Consider the following 19,426-nt stretch of genomic DNA (forward strand, 5'->3'; position numbering starts at 1 on the left):
CAGGACATGTGTTGAAACTGAGATCGAATGAGTGTTTAAGATTATGTGTAGACGTCTTTATGGATTTTTAGTACAGCTGGAGATCTTCCATGAGTCTCTGATACCATACTTTATAAAGATCCAGTTATTTAAAGCTCTTACTTCAATGCTTGGATTTGACCACTAGGATTGATTTTCTGGTTCACCTTAGGATACGCTCCACAATATTCTCATCATTTTGAAGTAAAAAAGGAAAACTATATCTCCATACTCCAAAGAAAGCCTGATAACGCTATTAGGAACTAGGCTGAATATTCTACTCTTATACTGGCTAGAAATGAATTTTAACGTAACATGTGCAATGTTTGCTCAAATGGCAATTTTAGTCAGGTCTAGTGTAAGACTTCGGACCATAAGTTATCAAAACTTTCAGATCATTTCTGGCTTTCTATATCTCTGGAGGAGTTTGTATCTGTCCAAAATAGATTACGTTAAAATTTGAAGCACTGAAAAAAGATACATTATCATCCGTTGAAACAAAGGATGAAATATGATCACACTGAGAGGATCATATACTACTTCAATCATCTTAATGCTAATTTTGGTGACTCTTGTTTGGTCGTACCAATATATTCCGTAACTACAAATCACAAGTGGTGATATTTCAAATGACCTCCGATAGGTTAGAAATTTATTCATTCTGACACAGGTTTTAGTAATAAAGCTTCACATGATCTTTCAAGTGAACACATCAATAACAAGGAAAGCGAAAATGCCCATTGCATACAGCTTATGGATCGAAAACAGGTCACAGAAATCTTGCAAAACAATAACATAGATCCTTGCATTCTCCCACAACTCACAAGATCAGACATAAACTGGTAAGAAAATTCCGTGTGAGTGAACAATTAGAACAATCAGTTTTGCAGTGTGCGATTAATGAAGGGCGATAATCTATGTGTTATGCTGTTTTAAAACTAATTTTATTGACTTATACTTCGGAAATGCATTATAATCCTCGACAAAATATAGTCACTCTAATCCTCTATTTGAGACTTTCTAAGGACTTATTTAGGTAATTTATCTGCACGTAAACCATATCCTACACAACTTTATTAGAATGTACCGTCAGATGATTGGCTCCAGATAGAAGAAATATTTAGAAACACAGTAATAGCAAGATCGCTGCTGAGTAAATAATAAACTGGTTTCAAATTATCTCTTGAACTATGCTAAAATAAGGCGATTTAGTTAAAGCGTTTCACTTTGTTTTCATACAAAAGTGAGGAAAACCTTACAACAGTTTAGTCTCTCTCCAGTCGAACCATTCTAGCATACCTCCTTTTGGTTTGGAACGAGGCCCTAGTACGTAAATACCATATTTCAAATGTATTCTCAAATGCGTCAAATATTATATTTTGTATATATCACCGCTCATGTCCAGAAATACTTGCTAAACTATGGATAAGATCCGTAAGTTTTTGGAAGCGCTCATTTTACAGTTACAGGTGAGTCAAACGTTATTGCCTACTGCGACTCTTAAGTTCTTATAACTAACAACGTCGAGTATAAACATTCCTTTAGTTGTGAATCAGATAAAAAAAGATAGACCAGATGACGTTTCCATTTTGTGTTAATTATTTACATGAGTTAAGAAAAAGGAGTCTAAGATTTTCCGTTAGAAACTCAACTAAACGCAGATTTGTAGGAACCTAGAGTATTTTTTGCCTTCACATATTGCTTCCTCTCACTGAGGAAACCAGTAATACAACCTTGAAATTATTAAAACCTCATTAAGAACTGTGTAATTGTCTTATTTTAGTCTGAAACTCCCTGATATTGGATACTTTTTAATAGCTCATGTGTCAGTGTTAAATTATCAGTATAGATGTTAGTGAAGATTGTTGAAAGTTATTGGAATCACCAGCCAACCTAGGTTGGAAGATCATTGAAAACAAAGAAGCACTAGACAACCGTTCCACCTCCTTAAAATAACAATCATAAAATGCTCACTATTGACTAGTTTCGCGAGAGTCGTCTTGGAGTTATAATGGGAAACCTCAACCAGTGGAGTCTAAAGGTATTGTGTTTGAGATAGTTACCGTACAACATCATTTAAAGATGGCTGGGCGATATTATAAATTAGCTAAAGTCAGAGATGTACACAACTAGATCAGTGGTATAGCGGCTGACAGTTCGTGAACAAGACCTGTCGAACCTGGGTCCGATTCCTGATTCCGTTATCGATTTGTATTTTTGGGAAGTTCGTTCCCAGGACGAAAGCGCTGTTCAGTGCCTTGTGGTTTCATATGGTTCTCGAACTTGGGTTTGTTTGTGATCTCAATGAAAATTTAGTTTAGATTAATACATTTCTTTGTAAAGTTGATATCAACCAATCGATAAATCTATTGAAGTTAATGTCCATTTTAGTTGTTTCAACGTCAATAATTTTGATTTGTTTTGCAAATAATTCTAAATTCATGTTTGTTCTACCTCTTCGGTCAGCGTTTTTTAGTGAGTTAGTTTTCTACAGAATGGGGTCGCTAACCCCATGCCCAACCCTCCTTCTTTATCCGGGCTTAGGACTGGCAGTAGCCCAAGAGAGGCTCCAGGCGGAGTTGTGTTTGTTTTGATTTCATCCGAAATACCGTCCTTGTTTTAGATTATTAACTTGTATATGCAACCTTAAAACCTAATAAAAACTTATTTTCCACTCATAAATTTGTATATTAATTTTTCATTCAAGGTATCGTTTAAAATTTCATGAAAATCTATTACTTAATATTCTACAAAATGGTTATCATAAAACATATTCAGAACTATTCAATTTAATTGATTATGAAGAGAAACGACGTATTAATGCAGGGATTTCATCACCATATTGGACTATTCAACCATTGACTGAACGACATCAATTACTTTGTGAAATGATGACACATTTAATGAATGCAGAGAATTTTAACCATTCTAATCAAATTGAAGAAGTATATAAAGAGAATTTATACTTGGCAGGATTATTTCAATCAAATATCAATGATCAGTGGTTATTAGATATTTATTTACAAAAATGTTTAAAAATTGTAAATAAAGGTTATCTTGCTATAAAGAATGTGATAACAACTAAATTACAAATGAATAATATTGATAAAATACGATTGGATAACTTAACTGAAATAAAACAAACACTTAAAAAGAGGTTATTTGAAGCAATCTATCATAATGCTACATATTTATTTGAAACAGGTAAAGTATATATATATATATATATATATATATATATATATATATATATATATATATATATATATATATTGATAGATTAATAACCTGGAAGCACTAAACGACCGTTTCATCCTAGTGTAGGACTTCTCAGTAGTGCGTATACACGATCCCGCACACGGGATTCGAACTCAGGACCCCCGATGTTGCGCGTGAATGCTCAACCCCTGGATCACTGAGCTGGCATTCAATGATGTTAATGTCTAACTTGAAGTTCTAGTGAGTAAATGTGACCAATGGAGTCAAACTGTGTCTGTTGTCAGTCAGTTACTCACTGAAGACAATAGTGGACGGTCGCGCAATATCGTGGATTGGTTGAAGTTAGGCATTAACACCGTTGGATGCCGGTTCACTGGTCTAGAAACTAAGCGTTCGTGTTCGAGACCGAAGGTCCTAGGCAAGAATCTCTCGTGAAGGACTGTAGATGCTCATTTCTGAGTAGTCCCATACTAGAACGAATTAGCCATCCTAGACTTTCAGGGCGGTTTAGCTTAAATCGACTAATGAATTCAGCTATTAAATTACTACAATTTTCAAAATCTCTCATTCTGAATATGAAAAGTTGAATAAATAAATAATCAATCAGTAAATAGATAAAATTCTAAACTTCAACCTTCATATCTGTTAATTACTTTACGATTGTCTAATATAGTAATCTAAATGCAAACTATGAATAATTAGGAATTTACTATTGTAAACGTTTGACACAAAATGAAGAAACTTAAATTGGTATTTTTAGATTAAAGTATTAGACATTCAACTATTTAGCACTTTTTCTTACATCACCTTTAAATATTTTAACGTTATGTTCAATAGTCAATGTGGATACTTATGCTAGTAACAAACAAACTTTACTGAAATCCATTACTAAGGTATTATGCTAGAGCTCATTAGTCTACAGAAATTGATCAATTGTAGTTTTCAGACTCCCTAAAAAGAAAATGCAAATGTTTACCAATAGTTTCATAATTGTTGAACAGATTCATGGCTATTTGGATTCGGCAGCAGAAGGTATTGAGTTTGTCTTCATGTGAAGATCAACATTGAAATATGGAGCATCTAGCTGACTTAGTTTAGATGGGATAAAACGCGTATTTTGAATTGTCGATAGATGCTTCTATGATTTAGACATTTGATTTCCAGCCAATAAGCTTCAGGTCAGAACCCTGCTAAGTCTGATTCGGTTTGGGATATCGTGTGGTATTACTAGTCATCACACATAGAGTGCATCTCGACCCAAGTATCCGAGCCCCCGAATGCCCTGGTACGGCCGAGAGTAGGGAGAGTCCGCTCTCCCACTCGAAATGCTCTCACATGGCCACGTGTATATAGCCTCTGCCAGGGAAGTCCTACTCATTGCCTCCCTGTGGCGGAGGCGTTGTTTACGAAATTGAGAGGAGGAAAAGCGAATGTCCGGCGTTTGACCGGGTTGGTGGACATGGAGAGTCCACCTAGGGGAATTGTAAAACCCTGATTTCAAACCAATGGTGCACATGGGCTCCAGTATTCTGAAGGAACGAATGGCGTATGAACCGATTGTTGGTCACCGGCTACCATGGGACTGCATCTCCTTACGATGCTCCACTGCCTTGTGGATCAGACCTTTAGGTCGAAGGCTCCGGGTGTGGTCCCCTAATAAAACCACCTGCTTCGGTCTGGGCACGTGGGCAGTATCACAGCCCTCAAATGAATCGAATGATTTATGTGGCGTATATCTATTTGGTGCCTCCATGTATCAATATCTATGTGTTAAATTAAAAAAAAATGCTTCTACCTGGTAAGTGAGTTAGTAAATAAAAATGTACATAGACAGAACTAATTTTGAAAGACCAGTTTAATGAATTCTACTGATAGCTACAAACCACATTTTCTAAGAAAACCCAACTTAATATCTATATTGTGGTCAATAAAGACTAGTCATTTGTAGTCCTTAACGCCAACAATGAGAATGTACAAACCTTTACAAATTTATACAAAATAGTATTATTATGTTTTGCTCTAGTCGTTCTACTCCAAATGTCATGTTTCCCTAAAATTCATCACCATCCCATGTTAGTAGTGATGAATTATATGCTGGTTGCCGTTAATTATGTAAGAAAGGGAACTGGCAGTATTAAAATAGGTAAATCTTTTCTAATTTAGCCAGTATTGTGCGGCCGTTATATATTCTATATATTAAAACATAACATATATAATGACTTAATTTACAAAAACACATTATGAATAATAATATGTAAGTTAAACACTAACTCTCAAAAGACTAAACTTCGTCTTCACTACTGTGTATATATGATAAAAAACAGTTGCAGTATTGCTGTGTTCAATTACTAAATAATAATAAACTTATATTCAGCCAATGTCAAAGTCAGAATCTTTGATACGAACGTCAAAACGGTCCTACTGTACGAAGCTGAAACGTGGAGAACTATTACAACCACCATCAAAACAGTACAAGTATGTATAAACAACTGTCTACGCAAGATACTTAATATCTGTTGTCCGGATACCATCAGCAACAGCCTACTGTGTGAGAGGATAAACCAGCTTCCAGCTGAAGAGGAAATTAGAAAGACACTAGGAGTGGATCGGACATAATTTACGCAAATCATCAAACTGCATCACGAGGTAAGCCCTAACTTGAAACCCTGAATGGAAGCGGGGAAGAGGAACGCCGAAGAACACACTAAGTGGAAAAATCGAAACAGATATGAAAAGAATGAATAACAACTGGAAAAAATTGCCCAATACAGGATTGGACAGAGAATGCTAGTGTGTGGCATATGCTTCTCTACGAGGGGTAACAGCTGTAAGTAAGTAAGTAATAAACTCCCAAATGTTCAATAAATACCCCTTAAAATTTACAATTCCACACATTAGAACAAATTTGATCTTCTAATAAATCTTACAAACTTGTTATTACACCCTAAACTGTTTCTTTTTTTTTGTTTTTTTCTTCTTGAAAAAAAACACAAACAAACAAAATTCTCCTTGCCCTCACTTACCTTCAGGAAAATACCCCCAATCATTAGAACTATATAAACAATTACAAAAAAAATTAGAAAAACATAAAAATATTTTACAACCATCTATAAATCCATTTGAAAAACAACAAACCAATATACCATTGTATATTGTATGTTATGAACAAATCTGTCGAATCATTTTAACAATTTATCAACCAAATAAAGAATATCAAATGGATGAATTATTGTTAAATTTAAATGAAGCATTGAAATATGCTGAAAAATGTAAGTTTAATTATTCTTTAATTAACGAATGTATGGGCGTAGGCGAGATATACGTCTATCAACCAAAGGACATGTTTACTGTGCAGCAATTCGTTCCGTCCTACTTTATGTCAGTGACACATGGCCGGTAAGAGTAGAGGATATTCGTAAGTTACTAATATTCGATCATAGGTGTCTTCGAAGCATTGCTCGTATATTCTGCAACATTCGAGTAAGTAATGTAGTTGTTAGGAAACGCGTATTAGGTAAGGATGTCAAACCAATCAACGAAGTAGTGGGACTTCATCAGTTGAGATGGCTGGGACATGTGTTACGTATACCCAACCACCGACTTCCCCGACGTGCGATGTTTTACAATATAGGATACTGTAGGTTGGAAGAAAGCTAGGGGCAGCCAGAGCAAAACATGGCGAAAATCCATGAAGTCATTGAAAAGTGGACTGAGCCATGTTGGTAGGTATAGACGATAGCAACCGATGGTTAGAGACCTTGAATGACATGGCATAAAATCGTTCGCAATGGCTCAGGTGCATCCACTCTTTGTGTTCTCCCAAATTATAGTCTTCTGAATTCTTCATGTCCCTTTCTGTTTTCTCTTTCCAAATTTATTTCACTAGATTATACTCCTTGAATAACATCTTCAAACCCTAATGTTTCCGATTACTGCTAGTACTTTCAATACCTCTACCACTATGGGATTTGAATCAACAATTGTATCTTTGTGCTAATGTGGAATGGTAACCCGAACTGATGTACGTACGTACGTACGAAGTTCTACGTTGCTGCTGATTGACTGAATGCAAACCAATTGAATAAATTTTTTTTAAAGAAATTTAACGGTATATTTCATCATAGATTAGAGAGATTGATTCTTTTAGAGAAGAAATCTTCAGTAGTGCATTAGAAGGGGCTTTTGGGGATATTATAGTAGTAACTTTTAATAGTTGGGAGCATGAGTCAATTGAAGTTAGACTACCATGGAAAACCTGTGAAGCACTGGATGGCCATTTTGTTATATTGTGGGACTTTTCAGCAGTGCGCATCCACGATCCTGTTCGCGGGATTCCTACCCAAGGCCTTCAGTCTCGAGCGCGAACGCTTAACCTCTAGACTACTGAACCGGCATCCAACGGTTTTAATATCTAACTTCATGGTATTCACAGTGCAAAATATGAATGAACGCATATGTACCTGTTCGTTATTGGTAATTAAATGTCATTAAATAGATGTGGTGTTTGTTTTCAACCAAGAACACTTCTTTTCACTCTCTGGTGACTAGTTTTAAGATGCAACCTTTAGAGTTCTAGTGAGAAGCTGTTACCAGTGCAAATCTACTATGTGGGATATGAGTCATTTATCAACATCAGGAAATGAGAGATTGATAAATAGCTACTTAAGTTGGTTGAAGTTAGACATGTCCACCATTAAATATCGACTCAGTGGTCTAGGAGTTAAGGCGTTTGGGCACATATCCCTAGTGGTATCATAGATTCGTACTCTTAGGAGTCCAATACTAGGACAAAACAACTGCTATTACTTTCTGGTTTTAAATAGTGGTCTAGCTAAGACAACTCTATAATTTAAAATATGAAAACTATTTAAGCGAGAGAAAAAAGAAAAATACTAAAATCGAATCAGATCGAATGGTATTTAGAGATACGGTGAAGAGTTTGCTGAATTAGACCCTCTATTTATCTAGTTGAGTATCGAAATAATGAACTCACAATGATACTTTCTATCAAACATCCGAATAGCGATTTTCACTTTGGTAATATGAAATCATCTTATTAATTTTCAAAAGAAAATGTATATCAGAAGGAGTTTTTTGGATATCATAGTGATTTTAGTAGTTAAGATCATGAGTCAATCAAAGCTAAACCACCATGGAAAACCTGGAAGTACTGGACGGCTGTATCGTCCTACTGTGGGACTCCTCAACAGTGCGCATCCACGATCCCACCTCACAAGATAGTACTTACTTACTTACGCCTGTTACTCCTCGTGAACGAGCACAGGCCGCTCACCAGCATTCTCCATCCAATCCTGTCCTGGACAATCCTTTCCAGCCACAACTAGGTGGTGATCTGAAGCTATGTCATCTCCTCTCCTGGTTCTCACATCTTCCATTGTCCTTCGGAATTTCTTACTGATGCAAATATGATCTATCTGGTTCTCTGTAGTGTGGTCCGGTGAGATCCATGTAGCTTTGTGTGGAAATATTGTGCCGCCTATGACCAATTTGTTGAATGCACACAGATTTGCAAATCTTTCTCCATTTTCGTTTCTCTCTTCCAGTCTGTGTCGTCCCATGATATCTTCATATACGGTGTTGTCTATTCCGACTTTGGCGTTTAGATCTCCCTTCAGAATAGTGAGGTCATTTCTTGGGCACTTGTCCATGACTGTTTGCAGCCGCTCGTGGAATTGATTTTTAATGTCGTCGTTGCTATCATTGGTGGGTGCATAACACTGGATAATATTCATTGTCATCCCCTCCTTCTTTGTTTCGGATGATGCTTTGATGATTCTGGATCCGTGAGATTCCCATCCTACAAGTGCATTTCGTACTACTTTGGACACCATTAGAGCAACTCCCTGTGTGCGGAGCATTTTCCTCTTCGTGACCGGAGTACAGCAGCAACTCTTCCGTATTTAGCCTTTGTTGTACAGCTTGAGTTCAATGGGTTTCACTGATTACCAGTACTGCCAAGTTGTATCTCCTCATTTCCGTTGCTATTTGACTGGTCTTCCCAGTCTTCCATACTGTCCGGATGTTCCATGTACACATAAAAGTTGTTGCTGTGGTTGTTAGAAGGGGCATCGGCCTCGTGGCTTCCGAAGGAACTCGGCATTCACCATGAGGTGTCATATTTCTTCTAAATGAAGACGTTCTAACTCCTAGGGCAGAGTTTAAATGGTTTGAATTATTTTTTCTGGTTAGCGTTTTTTTAGCGAGTTGGTTTTCTACGGGATGGGGTCGCTAACCCCATGCCCAACCCTCCTCCTTTACCGGGGCTTGGAACCGGCAGTAACTCTAGAAAAACTACAGGAGGAGTTTCGCGAGATAGTAACTCACTAAAAAAAAGTGGATGTATCCCTCAATTTCGTGAACTGGTAGAGGTTAGAATTCAACACCGTTAGATGCCAGCTCTCAAATTTATTTCACTGTATTATACTCTTTAAGTAACATCTCCAAACACTAATCTTCCCGATTACTGCTTATACTCTTATTACCTTTACTACTATGGGGTTTGAATCGACCACTGCATCTCTGTGCTAATGTGGTGTGGCAACTCCAACTGATGTACGTACGTACGAAGTTCTACGTTGTTACTGACTGACTGACAGTGGTCTGGATGACATGTCCTACAATAGAACGAAACGGCCGTCCAATCCTTTCAGGTTTTCCATAATGGTCTAGCTTCAATTGACTCATAACCTCAACTACAAAATGTATAATTACAAATCTCCACAAAATTACAACAATTGACATGTTCCATTCATTCTTTTTTTGCTTTTAGCGGAAAATCAAAAACTTATAGGATTATGTAATAAACAAATTAGTCAAGTATATCAGGTCCATGAAGAATATGAAATGGCTCATAAAGTATGAATTTAAAATTAAAATATGATCATTTCTCTTATGATTAACAAGTTTTAATTTGTTTATATCAATCATGATTTCTAAAGTAACTTGGTACTAAACTTATTTTGTTCATTTCAATTTCGATAAGTAAATGTATTCTTATCAATCTACGCACTATAATCATTGTTTTTAGGTGGTTGGAGGTAGTCACTCGGACACTATATCGAGGCTCTATTGTAGTAGGTACTTAAAATAACTAAGAAACTGATATTCCTTGTGAGATTCGAACTCACATCACCCAACTAGACAGTTAGAGACATAACCACTGAAATATTTATAATTAATTGATCAATAAGCAATGATTAATCTTATTTTTGTCGAATCTCTTCAGTGCTGTGATCACTAATCAATGTAACTTCACATGATATGCACTATCATGAGATTTTATGCAGTTGAAGTCATTAGTCGTTGTTACACCACACATAAAGAAGAACACGGATTACGCAATAGTATGATACATAGAGTTTATTCCAAGTGAGTTGATGACTTGTTGGAATCTATGTAAAATCATATCACTTCAATTTTCTATACATTATCAGTTATAATAGTATCTAACTGAATGTTTATGGTCTTCACAATTGATTGATCACTGGGTAGCGATCAATGTTCTTTATGTCAGGTCTTTTTTAGTGCAAACTGTTGAAACAACTGAGTCGTGATTTAGATACAATTTTTATTCATTTAAAAAATTACTGAGAGTCTTGAATACAACGTAACATGCAGGTGAAAGTTTATCAATTTATGAGTGTTTTATATATACTGATATGCATTAGAATAGATTGCAGTAGAATCGATGAATTTACTCTTGTTTTCACTGGGAACTTGAGTTTTAAAAACTAATTGATACCTTTTAGTTTTAAAAGGTTGATTAAAACCTGAGTAACTCGGCGGTAACGTCTATAACTATCACGCTGAGTGCCACGAGTAATGATCAAGCATGAAAGGACACCAGTTCTTTCCAAATCTGAAGACACATGTTTCTAGCTTATGCTAACAAACACAAAAGTTAGGTTCAGCTTTGTCTGCCGATTGTTTCCACTCGTACAATATTTCTGTGATCTTTTATTATAATTATTATGGAACCCACATAGTTAATTCTTACATAAGTCCTGAAACAATTCGTATAAAGTTGTCCATATATTCATTTCATCAACCTACATTGTATAGGTGATCTAATCAATAGTCCTGTCACTATAGGTGTCCAATGTGACCGATTTATATGAAGTAACTTTCTATTTTACCTTTCGATTCATGTTAACAAATAATCTAATGAATCTCATTAGATAATTTGATCTATTGTCTGACTAATCAGTACAAACTATTAAACGACTTCATCACTGTAATATATATAAGATAATTAAAGCTGTATGTAAAGAACTGTTATCATTACACCAAATAGTTATACTTTGTATTCACAACCAACTCTTGTTTACTTCTATTCATGAGGCTGACAAGGTGCTAAAAAGTGGACTTACAATTGTAATTGTTGTTGATTAATGTGATAGTACAAATATATTTTAGTCAAATCTCATTTCAATAGAATAAACGCTGATCTAAAATATTGTAAATGGAATAAGGATTGTCCCCATTTCATTCATTAACAAATCAACTTGCTTAGTAATTATACTGCTTAATACATAATTATTTGTATGGAGATTTGTGGAGATTGTATTTTTCGTGGATGAGCACTACTGAAGAGTCTCATACTAAGACGAAACAATCGTTCAATGCTTCCAAGCTTCAATGACAGCCTAGCTTAGATCAACTTGTGATTTCAACTGTGAACATAATTATTGATAATCATAAAAAAAGATAACTAAGTTTTTCGAAATTTTTATAGCTTGCAGAACAATATTTCGATATAGCTGAAAGATCCAATGATATTTTGGAGAAGATTGAAGCACGTAAACTACTGGGGAGTATAAATGAAAAGTAATTCAGCTTTTGTTTTTTTATTCATTTATATGGTAACGATAAAGCAACTCTATTCTTGTACTTCAGACTGGAATTTTTTTAGGGCACTAATGAGAAACTGCAGCTTCAGGAAATTAATCATTTTGGAAACAAGACAATTATTAACCGATGGTATTAGATAATGTTTTATTTATGTTCCAAACTGAGCGAAATTGGCATTAATGTAAGATTAACATAAAACTTACCGTAAGATTATGGGTTCGAGTGGGTGTACAATGGTACATATGCACTACTAATGACTGGCTGACTAGACCAAGAGAGTTGAGGTGCACTCTGTGACCTGTAACAACTTCCCAGCAGAAATCAATCCATGATGAAAGTTACTAGCAAACTATACAAAATTATGATTTTAGATAGTTGGAGGTACTCAACAGTAAGCGGTGGTTCGACGTTTAGTGTTAACTGACACTCACTAAAATTGCAACCCTACAATCTTAAGGGAAATTATGGTCTTTGTTAGATTCAAACCCGGGTTACCCAGCTTCTTTTTATAAGATGCTACCACTGAGAAATTCACGCTACCAGTGACACCTCCTGCAGAACTGAGACGTTTTCATTGACTGGTCAATAAGTAGTGTCATTTTCATTTAGTTCGGACAAACCTTTACAAATCACTTATTTAAATGAACCACTAATTAAAGGATATTTTCAGCTTGTAAAACTATCGAATCCTATGAGTTACCAAGCATCTCATTGATCATAATTCAAAATATCCGAATAGCTTACCGTAATATTTTCAAAAATATCAAAATTCTAGACCTTTTGTTAGTACGTTTGCATCGAATCAATAATTTAATATAACTTTTCCCTATATCTGTGTTTGCCTGTCAGTGTGTGTCTAAATCTTGGTTATATTTGAACCAAAAACGTGAAGATCACCAATGTGATATATTGAATGGACAGTTTCAACTACTACAACGTAGGACCAGGTACATATGTGCATCGGTCCAAGTTGCCATAACACATTAGCACAACAAGGTGAACACCGAATTCTTAGAAGTAGTTAAGTCAATGGTGGTAATATATAAAAGAAAGATTGCATATAAGGATATGGTATAGGAAAAAAGGATTATTTCGTAGAAACAAAGTTTATCAGTACGATTTCACCATATACCATTCTGTCCAAATGATATTATGATAAATCAAGTCACATTAATTTCATACGCCTTTTACATTTCGGAAATGAAAAGAAAAATGTATGAGGCTACGCCTGATGGATGATCGTATTACAGGCTACGAACATGTCTATAATCATAGTTGAATATGCAAGCATTTTGTTATGAAGCAGGAGTTATCAGTCATCGTCCCATAAATGTGATCTTTTAGCACCTGTATAAAGGCAAACAACTAGGCTATGACTAACTAAATGTAGTAAGTGTTTAAGTGCTATTTGGCCGAAGGTTTGTCTGATTATATCTATCATTAGCATCCAAAATAGCCCAGTTCGCGTAATTACTGAAAAAATGATGTATAGATTAGTATATAATCATATCTAAAAGACCATAATACCCCCTCGTTCTAGCCCACACAGAATTGAATAACTTTCATTTCCTCAGGAAATTTTGAAACCAGATTTTGTGCTACTTTGCACTCGTCAGTAAAATGTACATGTATTATTGAAGGAACCAGTGATTCCTGATGTTATGTTAATTGTTCAGTTATCCTCTAGACTATGTATCACTTAGCATCAATAATGTGTTTTTAAATAAATATCATTACTTAGCAGAGTTGGATAATGGCTAGTGGTGGAATTCAGGACACGAGTTTTGCTCCACTTATGACTCATCCATCGCATATTCTTAGCCCATATAATTAAGAGGAGGACTGAAACAATCCTTAAAAACGAATTAAAAATCCATTCCAGCCGAAAAAGCAATCGGCTGTCTGGACAAGGTACATAAAACAACAGCCGATCGAAGTGGAAAGTACTGAGTTCGAGTCCCAGCGTGAATATCAACACTGAAGCTGCAAATGCATTCGGTTGAATAGTTCCATATAAAACAGAATGTGAACCATGTATATCCACTAGTAGCTATTTTGCAATCCTACTTAAAATTCCTAGCATATGACGTAATAGTAATTTCGAAACAAGCTGATGAGATGCAAAGCTATTAAAAAAGACAAATCTTTAACATAAACAATGGAAAAATTCAAAAACTTCGAAGTAATTCTATGATTGAATTCACGAATCAGTTGAAGCTAGACCACCATGGAAAACTTGGAAGCATTGAACGAAAGTTTCATCCCAGTATGGGACTTCTCAGCAATGAGCATTAACAATCCCGCACTCACTACTCGAACCCAGGACCTCCGATCTCGCGCGCGAACGCTTAACCTCTGGATCACTGAACCGACATTCAACCAATCCACGAAATCGCGTCACTGTCTACCATTGTCTTCAGTGAGTTACCACCTCACAATAGACCCGGTTGAACTCCAATGGTCACTGCTTCTCACTAGAACTCCAGAAAATACCTCTTGAATCCAATCATTAGTGAGCATACGATGATTATTATCAGAAGGGGTTTTGTAGAGATTTTAGTAATTTTATAGTTGAATTCATAAGTCAATTGAAGCTAGACCACCATAGAAAAACCTGGGTAGCATTGGATTGGTTGAAGTTAGACATTAACACCGTTGGATGCCAACCAGCTCATTGGTCTAGAGGTGAAGTGTTCGCACACGAGACCGATAGATCCTGGATTCGAATCTCGCGGGGCATGATCGTGGATGTGCACTGCTAAGGAGTTCCACAATAGGACGAAACAGTCGTTCAATGTTTTCAGATTTAGAAATAAATTAAATATTATTACTATTCTCTTTCGTTCTTATTTGTTTCTTTTCTTGTTTAGTTTATCTAAACTAGATGAAGCTGAACAAAATTACATAACTATTATTGAATATACAAAATTATTACATAATAATAATACAGAGAAATTATCTGAAGCCTATGAATTATTAGCTAAATTTTATATATTCAATACAAATAAATATGATTTAGCTAAATTAGCTTCTGAAAATGGTTTAAATTATGCTCAAATAAATGAAACTATTATTTATAATCAATTAAAATTATGGTATTCAATATCAAAATCTAAATTAATGGAACCGCATTATTTAAATATGATTATAGCTGCACAATATAATTCCACTGATATGATTGATTTAATTAAATGGAAAGATACACATTATAATTTACCAACATTTGATAAAGATCATTTTCGAGAAGTAACATGTAAGTCAGTTATATTATTTGTGTGGATTAGCGTTTTTGGCGAGACTCTAATTTATGGACAAGCCGATCAGAAGCGTTTTAGAGATTTCAAGGTTACGGCACCAACTTCAGTGCTTCATGCTAATGTACGATCGATTCATAGGGAATTTTGTACAAAATGTGGTAATTGAGCGGCTATAAGAAATGAAACAGCGAGACTATAATTTGTGGTATAAGATAATAGATCTCGGATTTTAACGCGAAAGTTTTTCGTGCATTTGGCTAAATAAATTTCTGGCATTATAGCTGATGTCAGTTTGTGATGAAAACCCCACATATAATTCCGAACTAAGGTAAATTATGACAATTATCGCGAACTGGATAATAAGAGCACCAGTGACACTGGCTGCAGTCAGATACTACAATATATACGGATGTTTGAAGAGAGTACAGCCTCCTACACAGGCTTGGTTATGTACATCGTGTCGTTATCTACAAGTGGCATTTTGTGTACTCAACAACCGGAGTGCACATAAACAATACTGGAACTATGTAGTCGAGGTTGAAAGATTTTTTGAGACTTTATCATGGCTCCAGAGGCCGACTATTCCGTAACCATGTGAATGATTTCCCCTACTGCATGCATCGGGATTTTAGAACCTCTGAGCCTCTTTCTAACCTTGACTAGTTTTTGAACCACGTATAAAAAGTGTAGCCACTTTATTTCCTTGGTTTTGTATAATATATTTTTACTCTATACTTACTGTTTACTGATTGGCTATTATTTCCCAAGGTCACTTGAGATTCGTTCAAAGGTCGTCCATAAATTATATTCTCGCCGCGTTTTTTTAGCGAGTTAGTTTTCTACGGGATAAGGTCAGTAACCCCATGCCCAACCCTCGTTCTTTACCCGCGTTTGGGACCGGCAGGAACTCGTAGAAAAGCTGTAGGCGGAGTTTTGTGTATTTGTAATTTTTATACATCTTCGATACTATGAAGTACTTGAGAGAAGATTGTTAACAATAATCGGAATTCATACGATAGACTATAAGTGCAAAATTGTGTATGGAGGATAGCTGACAGATACATTCCAAGTAAGGACCGGAGTCAGACAAAGCTGCCTACTCTCCCTCTTTCTTCTGGTGGTTGACTGGATTATGAAGAACTCGACATCTGAAGGAAAACACTGAATCAACTAGATTTGAACTTCGCAGATGACCTGACACTTTTATCTTACACACACGAGCAAATGTAGATGAGGAGAACTAATGTAGCAGGAGGCTCTGCATCAGGCCTCAGTATACACAAAGAAAAACCAACATGCTCAAATACAACATGGAGAATACCAACCCAATCACACTTGATAGAGAAGCCCTAGAAAATATGAGAGGTTTCACGTACCTGGAAATCATCATCAATGAACAAGGAGGATCAGATGCAGACGTAAAGTCGAGGGTTGACAAAGCAAGGGTCACATTAATACAATTGAAGAACATATGGGACTCAAAACAACTGTCTGTCAACCAACGTGAAGAAAGTTCTATTGTACGAAGCTGTAACGCGGAGAACTACTACAACCATCATCAAAACAGTGCAAGTATTTATAAAGAATTGTCTATGCAAGATACTCAAGATCCTTTGGCCGGATACCATCAGCAGCAGCCTTCTGTGGAAGAGGACAAACCAGCTTCCAGCTGAAGAGGAAATTAGGAAAAGACGTTGCAAGTGAATAGGACATGCATTACGGAAATCACCCAACTGCATCACGAGACAAGCGATAACTTGGAATCCTGAAGGGAAGAGGAAAAGCGGAAAGCAAAAGAACACTACGTCGGGAAACGGAAGCAGATATGAAAAGGATGAGTAGCAACTAGGAAGGATTGCTCAGGATAGGTTTGGATGAAGTGTGCTGGTGGACGGCATATACTCCTCCACAAGGGGTACAGAGTATGTAAGTAAGTACACAGGAAGATTTTAATAAACTATTCTCCTTGTAATAACTATGAATTATGAATTAAATTGAAACAGTAGGTATGACTACATAGTTGACAACCATCTTGTTTATTCCAAGAAATTACAAAACTTCTTGGTGATATTAAGTTCAATAGAATGGATATTCCAGCTAAAAAGCGTTTGTCTTTGACAACATGATTACTATCTCACAACTGGAATTTAGTAATTAAATATAAACAGATCCTGACCTTCAGTTACAATGAAATTCTTAAATGGTAACTATCAATCTAGCCATATTGTATAATTAGTAATAGATAATTGTAGAATCTTGTTTAGATACACATCAAACTAAGTTTTCATGTATTTCACCTCAACACAGTAAAAGACAGCTTTAAAGCGTATGCATCCAAATAAAATGGTAGTATTGTAGTGAATGTGAATACCAGTGGGGAAAACGAAATGTATTTTAATACAGTATTACAGAATATCTTAGTAAAATCTAAGAACCATACAGTAGATACTTCATTTGCAAAATAAATATTAATTGTCTCAGACTATGTTGTTCTTTAAGTTTCATACCAATCACTCTCTGTCCTCGTTCTCTTTGATTTTCTCAACCTACTTCTACCAGACATTGCACTTTCGATTGGTGATACATACTACTTATAATTGTCGACATCAGTAGCACACACCGCAGTTACAGTTAAGCAAACCAAATATAACATATTTTAGCGCATACAGACTAAACAGCTGTATGTAAAAAGAATTTTATTATCGAAATGTAACCGTATAACTATGCTATTCAATCAATTTTGTGAATCTTATCTATTTGCAGTCACGATTAATATGAATTATAAGTCATATTTATTCGAACTAAATCCATTACTGATTTGTTCAAATGTCAGTCTAGTTTTTAGTCTACTTATTTATTTGAACATATAAATATTGGTACAAAGGGGCAGCGAATACATATGCGCCACATAAGTCACTTGATTTGTGTTTGGGCTATGATACTGCCCGAATGCCAGAACCGAAACAGGTGGTTTTGATTAGGGGGCCACACACACGGAGCCCTCGACCTAAAGATTTAATCTACAACACAGTGGAACGTCAGGAGACACAGTCCCATGGTAGTCGGTGACCAACGATTGGTTCATACACCATTTGTTCCCGCAGGATACTGGAAACCATGTGCACCAATGGTTTGGAATCAGGGTTTTCCAACTCTTCCACATGGATCCTACGTAGTCATCAATACGGTTAAAATGCCTGACTTTCGCTTTTCGTCCTCTCAGTTTCTTAAACAGCACCATGAGAAGACAGTTTACAGAATATGAGTTTAATTAATTCCGTTAATCATAAGCAACTTAAAATCTGTTATATATATGTACTTTAATCCAAGTTGTCATATCATATCACCATAATGAGATAAAATTATCAAGATAAATGATAGAAAAGTAAGAACAGTAATAATAAATTGCTTGCAATTCATTACTCTAAATGGATGTATAAATTTTTTTTCAACATTTCAGATGATAGTTTTACTAAGAAACGAAATGAGATAAATCAATCAAATTCAACTCATACTTTGAACTCCTAATCTATTATTTACACCATTTATTTTGTATGGTTCTTTGAAGAATCTCAAGACAACAACAATAACAAGGAAACAAAAAAAAGACAGAACAGACTACTTAGATCAAATGATCGATGCACTGAACACTTTTTTCTCCTTATTCAATTCTAAAAGAGATAGTTTCGAAAACATTTTTCTGTTTTAATTTTCTTGTTAGTATGAAGACATTTTTTTTCTAAACGTTACGTTAGTCATCATCAATGTAGGATCTGGCATGTATCTGCAATAATCCAAGTTCATACATTGTATTAGCACAGAGATCGATAGTCATCAAGTTATGAACTGATGCTATGTGTTAGCTTGAATATCAGCAACATTTCCCGAGACTACTCCAACGCCAGCCAACATTTGATATTCAGACAGGCGATGGTTGAATATATTTATCTCTGCCAACTTAGTGGATTAAGATTTACAATCTACTCAATATATTGTTAGTCAACCACATAAGAATCCCTCACAACAAAGGTTACTTAAAATTATCGGTATAGGGTTGTGGA

At 35.6% G+C, this 19,426-nt stretch overlaps 1 protein-coding gene across 2 annotated transcripts; it reads left to right on the forward strand.

Moving 5' to 3' along the window:
• The first annotated feature begins 624 nt into the window (after positions 1 to 624).
• Positions 625 to 19,364, forward strand: LAMC1_29 (Laminin subunit gamma-1). 2 transcript variants are annotated; one of them, XM_051213987.1, is made up of 8 exons: positions 625 to 661; positions 696 to 860; positions 2,726 to 3,222; positions 6,267 to 6,506; positions 10,028 to 10,113; positions 11,993 to 12,084; positions 14,979 to 15,361; positions 18,826 to 19,364. In XM_051213987.1, exons 1-8 carry the CDS (start codon positions 648 to 650, stop codon positions 18,891 to 18,893), a joined length of 1,545 nt encoding a protein of 514 aa, XP_051070009.1. In that variant the 5' UTR covers positions 625 to 647; the 3' UTR covers positions 18,894 to 19,364. The 2 variants fall into 2 exon arrangements, with proteins under 2 accessions (XP_051070009.1, XP_051070010.1); XM_051213988.1 differs by lacking the exons at positions 625 to 661; positions 696 to 860; positions 2,726 to 3,222; ... (2 more) ...; positions 11,993 to 12,084; positions 14,979 to 15,361 and adding an exon at positions 15,815 to 17,295.
• Positions 19,365 to 19,426: the final 62 nt, after the last annotated feature.

This window comes from Schistosoma haematobium, chromosome 3 (assembly GCF_000699445.3).
Source record: "Schistosoma haematobium chromosome 3, whole genome shotgun sequence".
Lineage (NCBI taxonomy): Eukaryota > Metazoa > Platyhelminthes > Trematoda > Strigeidida > Schistosomatidae > Schistosoma > Schistosoma haematobium.